The 21,657-nt window shown below is 42.6% G+C and overlaps 1 protein-coding gene across 1 annotated transcript in view; it reads right to left on the reverse strand.

Annotated features, from left to right (window-relative positions):
• SUSD5 (sushi domain containing 5) overlaps positions 1–15,747 on the reverse strand; it is a 42,580-nt gene extending 26,833 nt beyond the window's left edge. The window contains exons 1-2 of the mRNA XM_081527105.1: positions 15,389–15,747; positions 5,381–5,558 (exon numbers count right to left, since the gene is read on the reverse strand). Of these exons, the coding sequence (XP_081383231.1) occupies positions 5,381–5,558; positions 15,389–15,479 (269 nt within the window). The 5' untranslated portion in view covers positions 15,480–15,747. The remainder of the gene's footprint in view (positions 1–5,380; positions 5,559–15,388) is intronic.
• Between the last annotated feature and the right edge of the window lie 5,910 nt (positions 15,748–21,657).

The raw sequence follows: 21,657 nt of genomic DNA on the forward strand, positions 1-21,657 counted from the left end.
TGTCCTGACTATTGTGAACAGTGTTGCAGTGAACATTGGGGTGTATGTGATTTTCAAATTGTGGTTTTCTCGGGATATATGCCCAGGAGTGGGATTGCTAGATCATATGGCAGCTCTGGTTTCACTTTTTTTATGGAACCTCCACACTGCTCTCCAGAGTGGCTATACTCATTTACATTCCCACCAACAGGTTAGGAGGTGATGGTCCTTGTTTTCTAATCAGAGCATCACATTCGCTTAACTTAATCACATATTTCTTTGAATTTAAATCTGCCATACTTCTATCAGTCCTGCCCATTCTTTCTTCCTCTCTTTTCTTTTCCAGATTTTGATTGTTTGAATTTCTTTTCAGCAATCTCTTCTTCTTCTTTATTGGTTTGAAAGTTACATGTCCTTTTACAATTCTTTTAGTGGTTACTCCAGAGGTTATAACATGCTTCTTTGATTTATTAAAATTTAATGTTTCTTTTACCCTCTTTCCCAACAACACAACTTAAAATACTATGAATTAACATACTTCAAACACTTCCTGACTTATATGCCATTTTTCAGTGTTTAGTATTACTATTATTGCTTTATATAATTATAGATCTTCCTCAGCTTACAATGGGGTTAAATACCCCAGAACTTGTAATAAGTTGAAAATATGATAAATCAAAAATGCATATAATGCATATAGCCTACTGAACATCAGGGCTTAGCCTTAAACCTTAAACATGCTCTAAACATTTACATCAGCCTATAGTTGGGTAAGATCATCTAACAGTCTACTTTACAATAAAGCACTGAATGTCTCATGTAATTTGTTGAATGCTATACTGAAAGTGAAAAAGCTGAATGGTCGTCTCACCACAGAATGGCTATAAGTGTATCAGTTTTTTATTCTCACAGTTGCATGGCTGACTGGGAGCTGCAGCTTACTGACACTGCCCCACATCACAAAAAAGTATCAGATAGTATCTCACTAGCCTAGAAAGAGATAAAAATTCACAACTTGAAGAACCATTTCTATTGAAAGCATACTACTTTTGTACCATCATAAGGTTAAAAAGTTGTAAGCTGAACCACCATAAGTCAGGGACCATCTGTATGTAATTTCAGTTCACCCCTGTATTTACTTTTACCACTCAGTTCTTTCCTGCGTCTCCAGTTGTCCACCTCCAATTATTTTCCTCCTGCCAGAAGAACAGGCTTCAGGGTTTCATTTAGTGCAGATCATCTGTAATGAATTCTCTCCCCTTTTGTCTGTCTGAAAGTTCTTTATTTTACCTTTATTCTCTGAAGATACTCTCACTGGGTATAGAATTCTAGCTTGCTGGTATTTTCTTTCAGCACTCTGAAGGCACCATTCAGTGGTCTTGGGGCTTTCACTGTCACTTTACTGTCGCTCCTTTGACGGTATTCTTTCTTTTCCTTATTACCTTTAACAGTTTTTATTCATATTTGATTCTTACCAGTTTTACTATTTTGTTCCAAGTTGTGAAACTCTTATTTATCCTGATTGGGCTTTGCAGGGCTTCTTAAATCTGTGTGTGAGTCTTTTTCCACAGTGGTGGCTAAATCTCATATTACTTTTGCTTCATCGTGTTTCTCTTCTCCTTTTGGAATTCCAATTACATGCATCTTCTTTGCTTTGTACTCTTTCTTCTATATTTTCATCTTTTTTCTTCTCTTCTTTATTCTGGATATTTTCTTCTAAAATATCTTCCAGTTCATTAATTTTCTCTTTGACTCTTAAAATCAGCTGTTAGATTTAGCCATTGGTTCTTAATTTCAGCTATTGTATTTTTCATTTCTAGAGTTTTTATTTGGTTATTTTCATAGTTTTCAGTCTTCTGCCAAAATTCTCCTTTTTATCCTTTGTATTTTGAACATTTTAAAGAGTTATTTTAAAGTCTGCATCTACCAATGTTAACATCTAGAATTTCTATTGGCTATTTTTATTATTGTTGCCTTGTCTCCCCAGTTCAGTTCAGTTGCTCAGTCATGTCCAACTCTTTGTGACCCCATGGACTGCAGCACCCCAGGCTTCCCTGTCCATCACCAACTCCTGGAGTTTACTCAAACTCAAGTCCATTCAGTTGGTGATGGCATCTAACCATCTCATCTTCTGTCGTCCCCTTCTCCTCCCAACTTCAATCTTTCCCAGCATCAGGATCTTCAAATAAGTCAGTTCTTCACATCAGGTGGCCAAAGTATTGGAGTTTCAGCTTCAGCATCAGTCCTTCCAATGAATATTCAGGACTGATTTCCTTTAGGATGGACTGGTTGGATCTCCTTGCAGTCCAAGGGACTCTCAAGAGTCTTCTCCAACACCACAGTTCAAAAGCATCAATTCTTCAGCACTAAGCTTTCTTTACAGTCCAACTCTCACATCCATACATGACTACTGGAAAAACCATAGCTCTGACTAGATGGACCTTTGTCAGCAAAGTAATGTCTCTGCTTTTTAATATGCTGTCTAGGTTGGTCATAGCGTTTCTTCCAAGGAGCAAGTGTCTTTTAATTTCATGGCTGCAGTTACCATCTTCAGTGATTTTGGAGCCCAGAAAAATAAAGTCTCTCACTGTTTCCAGTGCTTCCCCATCTATTTGCCATGAAGTGATGGGACCAGATGTCATGATTTTAGTTTTCTGAATGTTGAGTTTTAAGCCAGCTTTTTCACTCTCCTCTTTTACTTTCATCAAGAGGCTCTTTAGTTCTTCACTTTCTGCCATAAGGGTGGTGTCATCTGCATATCTGAGGTTATTGATATTTCTCCTGGCAATCTTGCTTCCAGCTTGTGCTTCATCCAGTCCAGCATTTCTCATGATGTACCCTGCATATAAGTTAAATAAGCAGGGTGACAATATACAGCCTTGATGTACTCCTTTTCCTATTTGGAACCAGTCTGTTGTTCCATGTCCAGTTCTAACTGTTGCTTCTTGACCTGCACACAGATTTCTCAGGAGGTAGGTAAGGTGGTCTGGTATTCCTATCTCTTGAAGAATTTTCCACAGTTTGTTGTGATCCACACAGCCAGAGGCTTTGGTGTAGTGAATGAAGCAGAAGCAGATGTTTTTCTGGAACTCTCTTGCTTTTCCTATGACTCAGTGGATGTTGGCAATTTGGTCTCTGGTTCCTCTGCCTTTTCTAAATCCAGCTTGAACATCTGAAAGTTCACGGTTCACGTACTGTTGAAGCCTGGCTTGGAGAATTTTGAGCATTACTTTGCTAGTGTGTGAGATGAGTGTAATTGTGCAGTAGTTTGAGCATTCTTTGGCATTGCCTTTCTTTGGGACTGGAATGAAAACTGACCCCATGTGACTGGTGCCTCCCCATGTGACTGATTATTTTATACTATGTGACAAGTCTTTTATTTGCTAGCATAGTTTGTAGAAATAATCTAGGATAATATTATTTTCCTCTAGAGAAGTTTTTAAAAAATATTTATTTATTTATTTTATTTGAGTGCACCGAGTCTTAACTGTGACATGTGAGAGCTTTGATTTTCATTGTGGCATGCAGGATTTTTTCTTTTCATTTTTATTAGTTGCAGCATCTGGGATCTAATTCTTTGACCAGGGATCGAAGCTGAGGGCCCCACATTAGGACGTGGAATCCTAGCCACTGGATCTCGAGGGAAGTCCTTGCACTGTGTCAGTTTTTGGTGGGGAAGGGAGATGGACCCACAGTGAAATGTACTACTAATGGTCAGATACTTCTTGGTTCCAGAAATATTAACATGGAAAACTATTTTAATATGTCATTTAGTAAATATATCAAATAAGCGTGTTTATTGTATAAAGAAATATCATCTAAGCAAGGTAGAGATCCACTATGTAATATGTTTTAACATGTTACAGCAAACCCAGAGAAGATAAACCTTTCCAATGACTTAGTTTCGATTTGTAATGCCTAGGAGACCTAAGCCTGGCTCCAAGCTGGCTCTTTAGAATCTCTGAATACCTTGATTATCTGATTCAATGATAGTAACATAGTTATTAAAAGTATCCATACTTAACTACACTTGGGAAACATGTATTATCACTGGTCATGTTTTGTTTATTTAGGACCTTGGAAGTAAAATATGAGGCAGAGAGAGTCACAATTCCAGATTCACTGAAAAGTTTTGGAGGTACTTTCAGTTGTTCTCTTTATTCAATTGCTGCTTCACCTTTGGGGATGTGAATCAGCATGGTTGTGTATGTTTTCTATGGCTATTTCCCAGCCAGACATCTTCAGGGTCAAGTAGTTCTTGGAGCCCATTTGTTCTCTCACATTCCTGTGGCATGAAGGAAAAAGTGGAATGGCTCCTGCCCTCTCTGTTTATGACTAATAAACAGAGCAGTTAGCAGCACTAATGGGATGTTTTCTCCTAGCCAGCCACAGAATTATTTCTCCACAAGGATTCCAGGGGTCAGGAATTCAGATAGGGCACGATGGGAAAGGCTTGTCTCTGCTATACAATGTCCAAGGCTGAGCTGGGGAGACTCATCTAAGGCTGGGCTGGCTCACTCAATAGCGGGGGGTTGGAATCACTCAGAGGCAGTTAATGCTCGCTAGTGGTTCGGAAATCACTTGGGGCTACTGGTGAGAGTACATACACAGGGCGTTTCCATGTGGCCTGGGCTTGCTAGGACTCCTCAGTGGTAGCATCTCAGAAGTAAGTGTCCCCAGAAATCGGAGAGTGGCTTTTTCTGACCTAGCCTCAGAGTATCACTCCCGCTGTGTTCTACTAGTCGAGGCAATTCTATGCTGTCCCTCATTCAAAGGCAGAGGACCCTGGGACTTCCCCTGCAGTCCAGTGGTTAAGACCCTGCGCTTCTGCAGGAGGCAAGGATTTGATCCCTGGGTGGGGAATGAAGATCCCATAGGCCAAAAAAATAAGGAGTGATATAAAAACAAACAAAATACTAACAGAAAGGACATTGACCCCACTTCTCAATGGGAGTAATGTGAAAAAGTTTGTAATTATATTTTAAAACCTCCATGCCATGTTCCTCTTTTCTCATGGATGCAGATGGACATCCACAGAGAAAAAGAGGTAAAGAACATATGTCAAACAGTTAAGGGTCATTACCTCTGAGGTAGGGAAGAAGAGAGAAACTCACTTTGTACTTTATATATATGAATTATCTGAAATCTTTATGAGCAGGTATTATTTTTGTAACCTAAAAGGCAATTCAAAATAACAAAGCAAGGGGGAAAAGACTGCGACAGAACTCCAGAAATATGTTTTTATATGAGAACTCAAAACAAAAAGTATACTGCAAGCCACAGCCCACTGCACTCTTGTCTATCCTGGTGCCTCAATAGAACAATTATTGAGCCACCAAATCAGCCCTGATGGGGTAGGGGGGTGAGTTGGAAGGAGAAGGCCCCAGCTGGCCTGACTTACCCTAGGGTGCCGTCCGCCAGCCAGCCCGTGGTGCACACCGCTAAGGCGCAGTCCCGGACCACCCTCTGCAGCTCATCTGCAGATGCCAGGTGAGCACCTCTGCTCTTGCAGGAAAGCTGCGCGGCCTCCAGTGCCAGGCCCTGAGAGCCATTCTGAGACTCCAGCACGAAGAGCTTCCCTGTGTGAGGACAAGCACGGACACAGGCTGATTCCAGGAGCCCAGGGAATTGAACCTCAGCAGATTCCCCCCGGGCAAACACCTGTCAGGACTGTAGTCTCTCCCACTTGCTTCAAGACTGAAGCACAGCAACTACCGCAGTGCACTCATCCCTGGGACCAAGCGATGACAATGACAACTTTTTACTCTTAAAAAAAAATTAACTATTTGCTCTGGCATGTTTATCTGGATAAGTCCTTCAAATCTTCCATTTAAAAAGATGCTTAGCGGCATTATTTACAATGCTTGGCAATTTCCTTGCCAAGACAAGGAAACATCCTAACTGTATATCAGTAGATGAATGGATAGAGAGATATACACAATGGCATACTATTCATCCATAAAAAAGAATGAAATTTTGCCATTTGTAGCAAAATGGGTGGACTTCGAGAGCATTATGCTAAGGGAAATATGTCAGACAAAGACACATACTGTACAATATCACTTAAATGTGGAATCTAAAAAATACAACAAACTAGTGAATATAACAACAAAGAAGCAGACTCACAGATACAGAGAGCAGAATATAGGGGGAATGAAAGGGGCAGGGGAAATACGGGGGTGGGGGAGGTACAAACTACTGAGGGTACGACAGGCTCAAGGATGTGTTGCACAACACAGGGAATACAAGCCAGTATTTTGTAATATTTGTAAATGGAAGACCATGGACTGCAGCCCTCCAGGCTTCCTTGTCCATCACCAGCTCCTGGAGCTTGCTCAAACTCATGTCCATCCAGTCAGTGACGCCATTCAACCGTCTCATCCTCTGTCATCCCCTTCTCCTCCCACCTTCAATCTTCCCCAGCATCAGGGTCTTTTCCAATGAGTCAGTTCTTCACATCAGGTGGCCAAGGTATTGGAGTTTCAGCTTCAGCATCAGTCCTTCCAATGAATATTCAGGACTGATCTCCTTTAGGATGGACTGGTTGGATCTCCTTGCAGTCCAAGGGATTCTCAAGAGTCTTCTCCAACACCACACTTCAAAAGCATCAATTCTTCAATGCTCAGCTTCTTTATAGTCCAACCCTCACATCCATACATGACTACTGGGAAAACCATAGCTTTGCCTAGGAGGATCTTTGTCAGCATAGTAATGTCCTTGCTTTTTAATATGCTGTCTGGGTTGATCATAGTGTTTCTTCCAAGGAGCAAGTGTCTTTTAATTTCATGGCCGCAGTCACCATCTTCAGTGATTTTGGAGCCCAAGAAAATAAAGTCTCTCACTGTTTCCACTGTTTCCCCATCTATTTGCCATGAAGTGATGGGACCAAATGTCATGATCTTAATTTTTTGAATGTTGAGTTTTAAGCCAACTTTTTCACTTTCCTCTTTCACTTTCATCAAGAGGCTCTTTAGTTCATCTTCACTTTCTGCCATAATGGTGGTGTCTTCTGTGTATCTGAGGTTATTGATATTTCTCCCTGAAATCTTGATTTCAGCTTGTGCTTCATCCTGCCCAGCATTTCTCATGATGTACTTGCATATAAGTTAAATAAGTAGGGTGACAATATACAGCCTTGACGTACTCCTTTCCCAATTTGAAACCAGTCTGGTTTTCCTTGTCCGGTTCTAACTGTTGCTTCTTGACCTGCATACAGGTTTCTCAGGAGGCAGGTCAGGTGGTCTGGTATTCATCTCTTGAAGAATTTTCCACAGTTTATTGTGATCCACACAGTCAAAGGCTTTGGTGTAGTCATAAAGCAGAAGTAGATGTTTTTCTGGAACTCTCTTGTTTTTTTCTGTGATCCAATGGATGTTGGCAATTTGACCTCTGCTTCCTCTGCATTTTCTAAATCCAGTTTGAAGATCTGGAAGTTCTCGGTTCACATACTGTTGACACCTCCCTTGAAGGATTTTGAGCATTACTTTGCTAGAGTGTGAGATGAGTGCAGTTGTGCAGTAGTTTGAGCATTCTTTGGCATTGCCTTTCTTTGGGATTGGAATGAAAACTGACCTTTTCCAGTCCTGTGGCCACTGCTGAGTTAATTTTGCTGGTATATTGAGTGCAGCACTTTAACAGCATCATATTTTAGGATCTGAAATAGCTCAGCTGAAATCCTGTCACCTTCAATAGCTGTGTTCGAAGTAGTGCTTTCTAAGGCCCACTTGACTTCACATTCCAGGATGTCTGGACAAAACATTTCTGACAAAACGTGGTCCACTGGAGAAGGGAAGGCAAACCACTTCAGTATTCTTGCCTTGAGAACCCCATGAACAGTATGAACAGGCAAAATGGTAGGACACTGAAAGATGAGCTCCCCAGGTCGGCAGGTGCCCAGTGTGCTACTGGAGAATGGTGGAGAACTAACTCCAGAAAGAATGAAGAGACAGAGCCAAAGCGAAAACAGTGCCCAGTTGTGGATGTGACTGATGATGGAAGTAAAGTCCGACGCTGTAAAGAATAATACTGCATAGGAACCTGGAAAGTTAAGTCCATGAATCAAGGTAAATTGGAAGTGGTCAGGCAGGAGATGGCAAGAGTAAACATCGACATTTTAGGAATCAGTGAACTAAAATGGACTGGAATGGGCAAATTTTATTCAGATGACCATTATGTCTACTACTGTGGGCAAGAATCCCTTAGAAGAAATGGAGTAGCCCTCATAGTCAACAAAAGAGTCTGAAATGCAGTACTTGGGTGCAGTCTCAGAAACGACAGAAGGATCTCTATTCGTTTCCAAGGCAAACCACTCAGTGTCACAGTAATCCAAGTCTATGCCCCCACCAGTAACGCTGAAAAAGCTGAAGTTGAACAGTTCAATGAAGACCTTCTAGAACTATCACCAAGAAAAAGATGTCCTTTTCATTATAGGGGACTGTAATGCAAAAGTAGGAAGTTTAGAGATACCTGGAGTAACAGGCAAGTTTGGCCTTGGAGTACAGAATGAAGCAGGGAAAAGGCTAACAGAGTTTTGCCAAGAGAACGCACTGGTCATAGCAAACACCCTCTTCCAACAACACAAGAGGTGATTATACACATGGACATCACCAGATGGTCAATACCGAAATCAGATGGATTATATTCTTTGGAGCCAAAGATGGAGAAGCTCTATACAGTCAGCAAAAACAAGACCAGGAGCAGACTGTGGCTCAGATCGTGAACTCCTTATTGCAAAATTCAGACTGAAATTGAAGAAAGTAGGGAAAACCACTGGATCATTCAGGTATGACCTTAATTAAATCCCTTAATGATTATACAGTGGAAGTGACAGATTCAAGGGATTTGATCTGATAGAGAGCTTGAAGAACTATGGATGGAGGTCCGTGACATTGTACAGGAAGCACTGATGAAGACCATCCCCAAGAAAAAGAAAAAGAAATGCAAAAAGGCAAAATGGTCATCTGAGGAGGTATTACAATTAGCTGAGACAAGAAGAGAAGCTAAAGGCAAAGAAGAAAAGGAAAGTTATACCCATCTGAATGCAGAGTTCCAAAGAATAGCAAGAAGACGTAAGAAAGCCTTCCTCAGTGATCAATGCAGAGAAATAGAGGAAAACCATAGAATGGGAAAGACTAGAGATCTCTTCAAGAAAATCAGAGATACCAAGGGAACATTTCATGCGAAAATGGGTACAATAAAGGACAGAAATGATATGGACCTAACAGAAGCAGAAGATATTAAGAAGAGGTGGCAAGAATACACAGAAGACCTGTACAAAAAAGATCTTCACGACCCAGATAACCATGATGGTGTGGTCACTCACCTGTAAATGGAAAGTAACCTTCAAAATTGTATAAAAATTAAAATACTGAATAAAAATAAATAAAAAGGTATTTTGCAAACACCGTATGCTAAGGCTCAGCGCCCTAGGTTCCCCTGGGTGGGGTCACTCGGTGTCCGAGGCCCTGACTCAGCCTCAGCTCTGCCCTCCTCTGCTGCCCTGCCCCGGAGTGTGACCTCGCACCCAGCAGGTTGCTTCTCTCCTCTCTCGGGACATCGTCGCGTCCCACGATGAGCGCGCGCGTGTTTGCTGCATTTCTCCCCACTGGACAAGAGAGCAGTAGCCTCGTCTCTGGCACCCCGGCTGCCTGCACTCGGTCAATCGATGGGCAAAAAGCAGGCCTCAAGAAACATAAGAGAGATGGGCAGAATAGGATGTGAACTCAGGGAGAGGTGAAAGCTGAGTCTAAAAGCAAAAGACAGCTTTAGGCAAGAAGACCATGGTGCAGGAGGGAGTGCTGGGGTCCCCAGCAACCTCTTGAAGGGACAAAGTAGGGGCCTTGTCAAATCTAAGGTAAAGGCAGGGGAGATAAGGCCCACCTAAAATGTCACATGTCACTTCTGTCAGCAAAATTAACATAAAATTTTGGTTTTAATCAAACAAGAAACTTAACTGTCATCTACTGCAAAGTTATTACCACAAACACAGTAATCTTCCCAGCTTTGGAACCAAAAGCTTTAATAAAAAAAATGCAAAAACTTTTCACAATAAACATACCTGTAGGTGACTGGAGTTCCCTCAGACATGGTGCCAGTGTGCAGCAAATTACCTGAATAACTATATTAATACTTGGTAGTCCTACCTGAAGAAGCAAGCATTGCACCCTCAGGACACTTTTGTATTAATAGCATTTGTGTATCTGGAAAAAAACGGCTATGAAATTAGACACAGGTTTTGATGGTCAAACCCCGGAGATAAAAGTGAAAGTCAAGGGTTCATATGATGTAAGAAATCTGATAGACCTCTTCCCTGCTCCAGCACTGCTACATGCACACATGAATCTGAGAGTCTGAAACGTTAAATTCTCAAGATAAAAGAGTGGACAAGGATAAACTATATCCCCTCCCCTCATTCTGAAGACTGTTGAATGAGTCATCTTGGTGCGAGGAACCCAAATGCTAATCTTCGTTGAGAACTGTAGTCCTAACAAAAAACATGATGTCTAAAATACTTCAAGCCATGGATGTAGCCTAAAGTGGCCTGAAACTAACATTTATCCAGACACCTCATAGGAACAAATGTAACTCCTCTCTGGAGGAGAAAAAAAAAAATCTTTGTCTTATGCTTCAGGAAATCCCACGCAAACGCTTTTTCAAAGGCAATGAGCACCACAGTAAAACACAGCCAAGTGTACAAGGAAATAAGGCACTGTGAGTGAGAAGCAACAGAGTCAACACGAAACAGACACTGACCTACAGGTGGGTCCAATACTGGTACTAACAGGCACAGATTATAAAACAATGAGGATTACCATTTTGGGAGAAGTAACAAATTTGAAAATATCTGCAAAGAATAGGGAGCTATAAAAAGGTGCTATGCTGACTTGAAAAAGAACAAAATAGGAAATCTAGAAATGTTTTTAAAAAATGAAAATTTTAAATGTAATAAATGTTTTTGACTGCATATCAGACACATATGAACAAAGAACTTATCCTTGAAAAAGAAATCAGAAGACATCATCCAAAATGTAGTAAAATGACCAAAAAGATGGAAAATATTAATATTACTCAGCTGTAAAAAAGAATGAAATAATGCCATTTGCAGCAACATGGATGGACCTAGAGCTGATCATACTAAGTGAAGTGAGTCAGAGAGAGAAAGACAAATATCATATGATCTCACTTACGTGTGCGATCTAAAAATATGATATAAATGAACTTATTTACAAAACAAAAATAGACTCACAGACACCAAAAACAAACTTATATGGTTACCAAAGAGGATGAGGGGGGAGACAAATTAGGAGTTTGGGATTAATATATATGCACTACTATATATAAGACTGATTAACAACAAGAACCTACTATATAGCACAGGGAGCTATATTCAATATATTGTAATAACCTATAATGGAAAAGAATATTAAAAAGTGAATCACTTTGCTCTATACCTGAAACTAACACAACATTGTAAATTAACTATACTTCAATTTAAAAAATGGTTAGAATATAAAAACTAAAAAGTAGAACAGCAGAGAGCAACACCTCCCAACTTTATCTACAAGGCCACCATTGCCCTAATGCCAAAACCAGACAAAAGACACAAGAAAAGAAAATTATAGGCCATTATCTCTCATAAATATAGACACAAAAATCCTCAACAAAAATACTAGCAAACCAAGTCCAGCAGAATTAAAAAAAAAAAAAAATTATACAGGATGATTAAATGGGATCTATCCCAGGAATACAAGGTTGACTTATACCCCTAAATCAATTAATGTAATACAACTTATCAATAGAATAAAGGACAAAAACTACATGATCATCTCAATAGATGCAGAAAGGCACTTGACAAAATTCAATACCTTTTCATGATAAAAGCATTCAGCAAACTAGGAATGAAGAGGAATTTCTTCAACTTGATAAAAGCATCTACAAAAATCCCATAGATAACATTACACTTGATGGTGTACACTTCTCCTACGATCCTTGTCAACAAAGATTATCCACTCTTGCCACGTCTATTCAACATTGTACTGGCAGTTCTCTCCAAGGCAGTTCTCTCCAAGGCAGTTAGGCAAGAAAATGAAATAAAAAGCATCCAGGTTGGAAAAAAGAAAAATATATCTGCAAATGACATAATCTTGGAATGTAGAAAATCCTAAGGAATCCACTAAAAAACTACTAGAACTAGTTCAGTATTTATACTTCAATGAATCGGTAGAGAAACTAAAGTAGGTCATCTTGCTATAAAATCTTTCCCTAGGATTCCATTTACACACATCGTTTCACAGACCATCTTGACATGGATGACTCACGTTTTTCTCTTCAGTCCAGACCCTTTCTGTTCACCCCAGCCTTCTCTCCACCTCCAGCCTCTCTCACCTGGACAAGTGAAGTACCATCCTGTGTGGTCTCTCCACATCCAGTCTTGCCCTGGTCCTATCCATTCCTATCTATCTATTCTCAGGATGGGCTTCCCAAAATGCAAACCTGATCAGTCACCCTACTACTGGAAGCCAGTCAATGGTTTCCTGTCTGTTTGGGGATAAAAACAAAACTTGGCCCCATGTTCAGTTCTCCTAGCATCATCTCAAACTGCTTCCACCTTGGACTCTGGACCCCAGAAGTCTGTTGCTTATCACATGTCCCATTTTCTCTGTGACTCACAGTTTCTTTGTATATCATTTTCTATTCAGATCTTCTTTCTTCCCCATTTTTGCCTGGTCAGTTCTTGCTCATCTTTCAGATCCTCCTACACCAAATGAAAAATCTCCTAATACATGCTGTCATAGTACTTCCATCCTTTAATCTTATCAGAACTGCAATTTCACATTTTGTTCACATAATTATTTGCTTAATGAGTCTCTTCCCCCACTGGATTTTTTTTTTTTCTTTTGCTGGGCCATGGTTTAGTTGCAGCATGTGGAATTTTTTAGCTGCAGCACGAGGGATCTTTAGTTGCACCACTTGGGATCTAGTTCCCTGACGAGGGATTGAACCTGGGACCCTGCAATGAGAGCATGGAGTCTTAGCCACCACGGACAAACTCCCCTATTGGATTTTAAGCTTCCTGATAACAAGGACCTTTTTCTCCTTGCCATTCTATCCTCAATAGCAAGGGCAGTAACCTAGCATATGGTAGACACTCAAATTATCTGTTGAATTAATGATCTTTTCCTGCAATCATTACCCAAACACAGTTAATTTGCATCCAGTTAATGAGAAGATTTTTTCAGTTTCAAAAGTATTTTAAAGTTACAGTAGCAGGTCTCTTTTATATATAAGATACATATCTAATTAGTCCAATGGAAAACTAAATGTTTGCCATTTGAGTTTGACTTCTTTTTTAATAGGTCTATGGAATTTTTAATAACACCAAATTCTCTCTTCAAATGTCCTAACACATCAGTTTAGCTGCACATTTCATCTTCCTCCTTCCATCACTGTAGAACACAAATCCCTAAGTGTGAAAAGTGGTGGTAGTTAAGCATATATTTAGTAAAGAAAAGATTCCTTTCATAAATAGATTCTAATTCTTCAATGGCTCTATTATAAAAGCTGGAGCTCAGCAAATGGAGTTTCTTGAAAGCAAAGGTACCTATAGTTCGCCATCGGGGAAGAAGGGAGAAGGAAAGGAGAAACAGAGGCAATTTCTGGCAAGCGTTAACAAGCAGAGGGGGATAGCGAAGGACAGAGGAGCCTGGTATGCTTCAGCCCATGGGGTGGCGATGAGTCGGACACAACTTAGCAACGCTTGGTGCTTTCGCCTTGTCTGATATTTCTGTCTTAAATTTTCTATGACCCAAATCAAGCCACATTGCTCCATATCCATCTGGCATTCCACTTAAGCAGTTATAATGGGGTGAAACTAAAGTCTCATGGATTGCAGGATGTTTCTTTAAAAGGAAATAAAATGGGTACAATAGTATACATTGTTCAAAAGTTAGTACTAGCTCCAATTTATTCTAGTTGCATTCTTTAAAATCAGCTTAATTTTTCATGACTCAATGTCAGGCCAAAAACTACTACAGCAAAGAACTAAGAGTGGATTAGCTGCTAATAGGGATGGGATTTCTTTTGGGGTGATGAAAATACACAAAAATTAGAGAGCGGTGATGGTTGTAAAACATAATGACTATATTAAAAAACACTTGAATTGTGCATTTTAAAATGGTAAATTGTACATGAATTTTATATTAATTAAAAATTAACAGTGTTCACTGGAAGCCTTCAAAGTTAACAGTGTTTTTTTCCTCTCACACTCTCTTTGAGGATATGGAGAAATCATACACTCACCTTAATTATAAGTAAAGAGTCCTACAATCTGGCACTTAGGACAAAACTTCTAAGATAATACCTGGAGGTTTTCCTCTGGCTTTCTCCTTTCCCTAACCACTGTGCTGCTTTTTTGTCAAATCTTCTCCTTTCACCCAGTATTGTTTGCTAAATAGTGATGACATTTTAAGATATACAAAGCATCCTGAATCCTGAGGGTTTTTTTTCCTTCATCAACCTAACTTGTCCCAAGCTTGATTTACTAGAAACCCCTCATGGATGTGAGAACTGATGGCTTCTTTTTCATCATATCCTTCTGCACAAGTCAACGGGGATTTTGTTCCAAAATCAAAAGACAGCTAAATTAGCTTTTTGAAACTGAACTGATCTAAGGTTGTGATTCTGCTAATTTAAGGGAAGTATTGAAAGCTGAATTCAGGTTCAACAAACGAACAAAAAGATGGGTCAATTCTCAAAACTCTGCAATAATCTGGTTCTTACCTATTTCTTCAGCTTCTTGTGGAAGGACAGCTTCACCTTGAACTTTGCACTCTAGCCACTCTATCATTTGTCCCATTTCCCCTGCCACTCACAGGGCCTTTGCACGTGCCATCCTCTCTCCCCAGTATACTGTCCTCTCTCTTTCGCCTAGCTGATTTCCTCTCATCATTCAGCTCTTCCTGGTCCAAGCCAAAACTCCGAGGGAGTCATGTAATCACCGGTGTTGCCATTAGGAGCACATTTAATAGACGTGGGAAATCGTATCTCTGCAGCGGAGGTTCCAGGCACCCTAGACGTGATTTCATTTTGAAGGCTTTTCAAGGAGATCTTGGAAAGCTAGCGGCAGGGCTGTGAGATCAAAGCACAGCCTTTCTCTGGTGCGCGCCCCGCGGGAAGGGGTGGTCGAGGGGCTCCAGGGCGCCTTTCGGCTCGCGGAGACTCGATGAGCCGGGAGGGGGGACGCAGGGTCGCAGGACGGCCGCTCGCCTCATTCTCGCCCCAGCTGGCCGTGCTCTGGGCTCGTCCCAGGGGGCAGCCCGGGCGAGCTTAGCTTTATAACCCCCACCCCCCACCCCAGACCCTATGAGCCACCTGGGGCCCGCCGCCTCGTGGACACTCCACGGACACTCACCATTCGCCGGCATGGAGAGGCGCGGCAGGCCAAGAAGGAGCAGCGCGGCCGCCCAGAGCCGGGCGCCGGGGCCGGGTCCCTCGGCAGCCATGGTGCGGGCGTCCGTGGGCCCGCAGCTGGAGCGCGGGCTCTGAGCGCGCTGAGATCCCGCTGCCCGCGCTGCTGCCCCGCGCGCGCCCCTCGGCTCCGCGCGCTGCGCTCTGCTCGCGCGTCGCAGGCTGAGCCCCCTGCGCGCAGAGGGAGGAGCGCAGCGGGCCTGGGAGGCTGGGGACGCCGGAGCCTCAGCGCGGGGGCCCACACTCCCGGGGGTCCCGTCTGCGGCGCCGGGGAGGCGGCGGCAGCCCGGCTCCGCCTTCGCGCTGGGCACCTGGAGGTCTCGGTGCCAAAGGAGGCTGCGCCGGACGGGCGGCAGGCTCTCTGGGCGCCTCCCGGACGAAGGGGAAGGGCTTGAGGAGGCGGGAGACCGGAGCACCGGCTTCAGGGAATCCCCGCCTGCCTGGGGACCCTCTGAGAAAGGGGGACGCAGTCTTGAGAGGCCTAGCCCCTCCAGGAGGACCGGGAAAAATCGGATGCCTAACTCTGTCCTCTGCCTCTTGACTTTGCAGCTGGAGTCCTCCTGGAGTAGAAGAATTTTTTTTTTTTTTTTTAAAGAAAACTAACTGGCCAACCTCATTCCGAGGAGTGACAGACACGGGCTAGCGAGACTCCTTTCCCCTAAAAGGCCTGACAGTCATTCACGTGTAAGTGTAAATGAATTCACTTAACTGCTCATCGGCTAACAGCTAGCTGGTAAGCTGAGGAGTGAGAATTCACACGTCTGGGCTGGAGGGGACCTTATGGCGCCTGGTGATCGCTGAGAACGGTGGGCAGGGGACAGGAGGCACCTGTAGGAGGAGCTGCGCTTTGATTGCTTCAGGAACTGTGCCTACCACCGTTGTTTAGAATAGTCAATTGGATATTGTTAGCGAACCCACTCCAGTATTCTTGCCTGGAGAATCCCAGGGACAGCGGAGCCTGGTGGGCTGCCGTCTATGGGGTCGCACAGAGTCGGACACGACTGAAGCGACTTAGCAGCAGCAGCAGCAGCAGCAGCGAATCCGAATGACATTTCCAAGTCTTGGCCTGGCCTAATTTGGAGAGAGAGCATGCTCTAAAGGTTTAATTGGTACAATTGTTTTAGAGAACTGTTTGGTTATTTCATATAAAGTTAAAATACATCTCCCCAAAGACAGAGAATTCCACTCCTGGGTGTATATCCAAAAAAAAAAAAAAGTGAATGTCCACAAGAAGATTTATACCCAAATTTCATAGCAGCTTTAGTCACAATAACTAAAAACAGGAAGCAACCCACATGTCATCCATTGATGAATAGAAAAACAAACTGCATCATGTTTATGCAATAGAATACCCTTCATCAGTAAGAGGAAGTAAATATTGATGCACTCAATCACATGGATGAATCTCAAAAATATGATGAGTGAAAGAAGATTTAGCAAAAGAGCTCATACTGTACAGGGGCCACCAGGCAAGTCCCTGCATGATTCCATTTTTATGTGACATTCACAAAGGGGCAGGACTACTCTGTGATGAAAACAACAGTGTGGTCACTTTGAGGAGGTGGGACCATACAGAGCTTCTGATGAAATGAGAGCATTCTATCTCTGATGGGGGTGATGGTCACCCGAGTGTATATACTTTGTCACTAAACTGTACACTTAAACTCTGTGCCTTGTGTTGAATGTTATTTATACCTTAATAACAACCATTGCAAAAATAATGAGTTCAGTTCTTGCCCTGAAAAATAAATAGGTTTAACAGAAGAGAGTTTAATGAAAGGACCACAAACAGAGATGTGGGCAGGGTTGAGAGAACCAGTAAGGGATGTTAAAGCTCTTGGGATTATCAACAGCAGGAAGAGGTACCACCTTGAGGTCTGAAGGTGTGAGGGGAGGTGGAGGTGTTATCAAAACCCAGCAGGAACATGGTCATGAAAGGAGAGGTTAACCACAGGTAGAGGAACGTAATCGCTGCCAGTGGTCTGGTAGGGAGGGAGTGGGGGAGAAATACCCCACTCTCGCTCTCCGTCTACCCTTTGAAGTCCCCCTGATGCCCCCTGGTGGCTGTCCCATTTGACAGCTGAAAGGCAAAGGAGCACTAGTGCCACGGTCCCCAGCAGTCATCCTCCCAGGAAATGTGCCTGCAGAGTCAGGCAGAGTGGGTGCAGAGTGCATCCAGAGAGGCAGTTGGAAATCAACCAGCACAGTCCATCTATTTTTTCCTTTCATTTGCATGAACATAATTGGGAACAAAACAGGGGGAAACACAAAGTTCTATCAGTTTCTATATGATCTGGGAATATGTCCATTGAATCAGACTCTCACTCGGAGCTAAACAATAATATTTAACCACCATCACTCCTTATTTACACATTAGTGCTGTCTCACATACAGAGAAAAAAGTAAACGCGTATCATTAAATGTAGATAGTACAGTCCTTGATCCCACAACTGGCCAAGAGGTGTCATTTGATAATCGTTGCAATATTGCCCTTCTGCTCTCTGAGCCTCTTGGCCAACATGATTTTTTTTAACTGGTAGGAGAGATCCAAACCTTCATTCCTGCTGAGGACCCACCTTTATTAGTTTGCCATGGTTTCTCACTGACTGTTGCTATTGGACAGATTCCGGGGATCTAGACATAGTCATCCGTTCCCCCATCGGGTAGCAGCGACCCTCTTGGTCATCGGGACCAATCACTAGCCAGTAGAGGGACCTCCTCTGTCTGTTGGAGAGCAGTTTGAGTTTCCAACTTACTGGCACACGCCTGTGTGTTCCTCATGGAAATACATCTCCCTTGCCTACCCAACCCTTCCAGTTCACCAGTCTAAAGGTTGTGGGGATGGTTTGGGGAATTTTGATAGGTGATTTATTATATGCAATAGAAGGAAGCTCATTCCGACTTCCACTCCTTGGTTCTTGGTGTACTGTCTATAAGAGAAATGACACCATGCATTGGCGACTGGTTTAAGGCATATACCGTATCCTGGGCAAGTGCCCTAACCACTTGAGAGTGTTAGCTCAGCTAGTACCCTGAGACCTTACCTTTTAATCAAGCCATCTCTTTCTGGGTGAGCCGCATAGAATAAGACTCAAGGACATGACTCCACTCCCTACTGCCTTTGTGGCAGAGTCAGTTTCTTGGTTATAGATGATGTGTGATCCCATGGCCATCAATGAGGCATTCTGAGTTGACGATATCATGCTAGAAGAAGCAAGGCAGGCAAAGAAGACAAAATCATATGTAGATTAAGCATCTGTCCCAATGAGGACGAATATGAATAACTATGACCCCTGTGAGAAAAGGGATCCAATATAAGCTTTTCTCCCACATAACCAACAAGAGGGGCCAGCGAGGGAATTGATGCTGTGTGGGGACTCATTGTAGCCTCTGCCTGTTGGCATGCTGGACACGGAACAGTGGTGGTAACGAGCTCACATCTAAGGAAGAAGAGAAGTTTGTGTTACTGCACTATTGCCTGGGTTCCATCTCTGCCAACAAGGCCCCGACATGCATGCTTCCGTCACACAAGCACAGATGTGGCTGGAGACAGAGGCACCTGACGACCAGAGAGCAGGCTCAGTCCCCCACAGGGCCCGCTGGACTACCAGGAGGCACCTGGTTGTCTCCGCTGAGTGTCCCAGGGCCACAGGCTCTGTACACATTCCCAGGCTGTTCATTTCAAGAGGTCCATACTGACGTCTTATTATCAGTTTTTCAGCATTGAACGTTTCAATTTCCTCACCAGCTGTTTTAGGCATTATCCATAAACCAGTGCAGATCCATGGATAAGGCCATCTCTCCTTTCATGTAAACCAAAGTCCCACACGTTGGGAGAATTTTCTTTTGCGACTGTGTTTTTCATTGTGGTAAAACATATATAACATGAAACTTACCACTTTAATCATTTTTAAGTGTACAATTCTGTGGCATTAAATGCCTTCACACTGTTGTGCAGCCATCACTCCTGCTCATCTCCAGAACTCTTTCATTGCCCCCAGCTGAAGCTTTGAACCCATTAAACAAGAAATCCCGTTCCTCCGCTCCCTACCCCCAGCTCCTGGCCACCGCTGTCCTATCTTCTGTCTCTATGAATTTGGCTATTCTAGGAACCTCATATAACTGGAATCGTACAATATTTGTCCTTTTACGTTACTACTGTTTTTATTTCTTTTTTTTTTTTTTAGTTCTACCAGTTTATTGCTACCAACCCATCTCCCTCCACCCTCATGCACGCATGCTCAGTCATGTAATCCCATGAACTGCAGCCCACCAGGCTCCTCTGTCCATGGACTTTTTCAGGCAAGAATACTGGAGTGGGTTGCCATTTCCTTCTCCATGTTTTTATTTCTGCACTAGAGTGGAGAAGACTAGTACCACACCACGGATACTCAAGGGTAGAGCAAGCCCAGATTTTCCCCTCTGTTGTGTGAAACGGCCCGTGAGTCCCTAGATGTGGGTTGAGGTAGAGATGGTAAAGCAGCAGAAGCAAGTGCCCTGGGAACCTGAGCCAGCTGCTCGTGTAAGTCATTTGTTCCTTCCAGGCCTACTCTTGTACACACCATTTCCATTGAACACTGGAACTCTGCATCTGATTCAAAATGCCTCATTCATGAGACCAGTTGAAGTCTCATACTCAAGTGGTCAACCAGTCCAGGCCAAAAAGAAAAAAAAAAATGATGTCTGGTTAATTTACAATGTTGTGTTACTTTCAAGTGTACAGTAAAGTGATTCAGTTATGTTGTTGTTTGGTGGTAAGTTGTGTCTGACTTTTTGTGACCCCATGGACTGCACCACGGCAGGCTCCCCTATCCTTCACTATCTTTTTGGAATTTGCTCAAATCTGTGTCCTTTGAGTCAGTGATGCTGTCTAACCATCTCATCCTCTGTGGCGCTCTTCTTTTGCCTTCAATCTTTACTAGCATCAGGGTCTTTTCTAATGAGTCAGCTCTTTGCTTAGGTGACCAAAGTATTGGCGCTTCAGCTTTAGCATCAACTCTTCCAATGAATATTTAGAGTTAATTTCCTTTAGGATTGATCTCCTTGGTGTCTAAGGGACTCTCAAGAGTCTTCTGCAGCATCACAATTTGAAACCATCAATTCTTTGGCTCTCACCCTTCTTTATGGTCCAACTCTCACATCCGTATATGACTACTGGAAAAATCATAGCTTTGACTATATGGACCTTTTTCAGCAAAGTGATTTCTCTGCTTTTTAAGACACTGTTTAGGTTTGTCATAGCTTTCCTTCCAAGAAAATTCATGGCTGCAGTCACCTAACTGATTTTGGAGCCCAAGAAAATAAAATCTGTCACTGCTTCCACTTTTTCCCCTTCTATTTGCCATAAAGTGATGAGACGCCACAATCTTAGTTTTTTTGAATGTTGAGTTTTAAGCCAGCTTTTCACTCTCCTCTTTCACTTTCCTCAAGAGGCTCTATAGTTCCTCTTCACTTTCTGCCATTTGGGTGGTATCATTTGCATATCTGAGGTTGTTATTTCTCCCAGCAATCTTGATTCCAGCTTGTGATTCATCCAGCCTGGCATTTTGTATGATGTACTCTGCATATAAGTTAAATAAGCAAGGTGACAACATACAGCCTTGTCGTACTCCTTTCCCAGTTTGGAACCAGTCCATTGTTCCATGTTCAGTTCTAACTGTTACTTCTTGACCCACATACAGGTTTCTCAGGAGACAGGTGAGGTGGTCTGGTATTCTCATCTTTTTAAGAATTTTCCACAGTTTCTTGTCATCCACACAGGATGAAAGGCTTTCCCATAGTCAATGAAGTAGAAATAGGTGTTTTTTGGAACTTCTTTGCTTTCTTTATGATGCAACGAATGTTGGCAGTTTGATCTCTGGTTCCTCTGCTTTTTCTAAACCCAGCTTGAACATCTGGAAGTTCACAGTTCACGTACTGCTGAAGCGTAGCTTGAAGGATTTTGAGCACAATCTTGCTAACGAGTGAAATGAGTGCAATTGTACAGTAGTTTGAACATTCTTTGGCATTGCACTTCTTTGGGATTGGAAGGAAAAGTGACCTTTTCCAGTCCTGTGGCCACTGCTGAGTTTTCCAAATATGCTGACATGTTGAGTGAAACACTTTAACAGCATCATCTTTTAGGATTTGAAATAGCTCAGCTGAAATTCCATCACCTCCAATAGCTATGTTCATAGTAGTGCTTTCTAAGGCCCACTTGACTTCATACTCTAG

The sequence above is a fragment of the Giraffa tippelskirchi genome, chromosome 9 (assembly GCF_054371585.1).
Source record: "Giraffa tippelskirchi isolate mGirTip1 chromosome 9, T2T-mGirTip1v1.2.pri, whole genome shotgun sequence".
Lineage (NCBI taxonomy): Eukaryota > Metazoa > Chordata > Mammalia > Artiodactyla > Giraffidae > Giraffa > Giraffa tippelskirchi.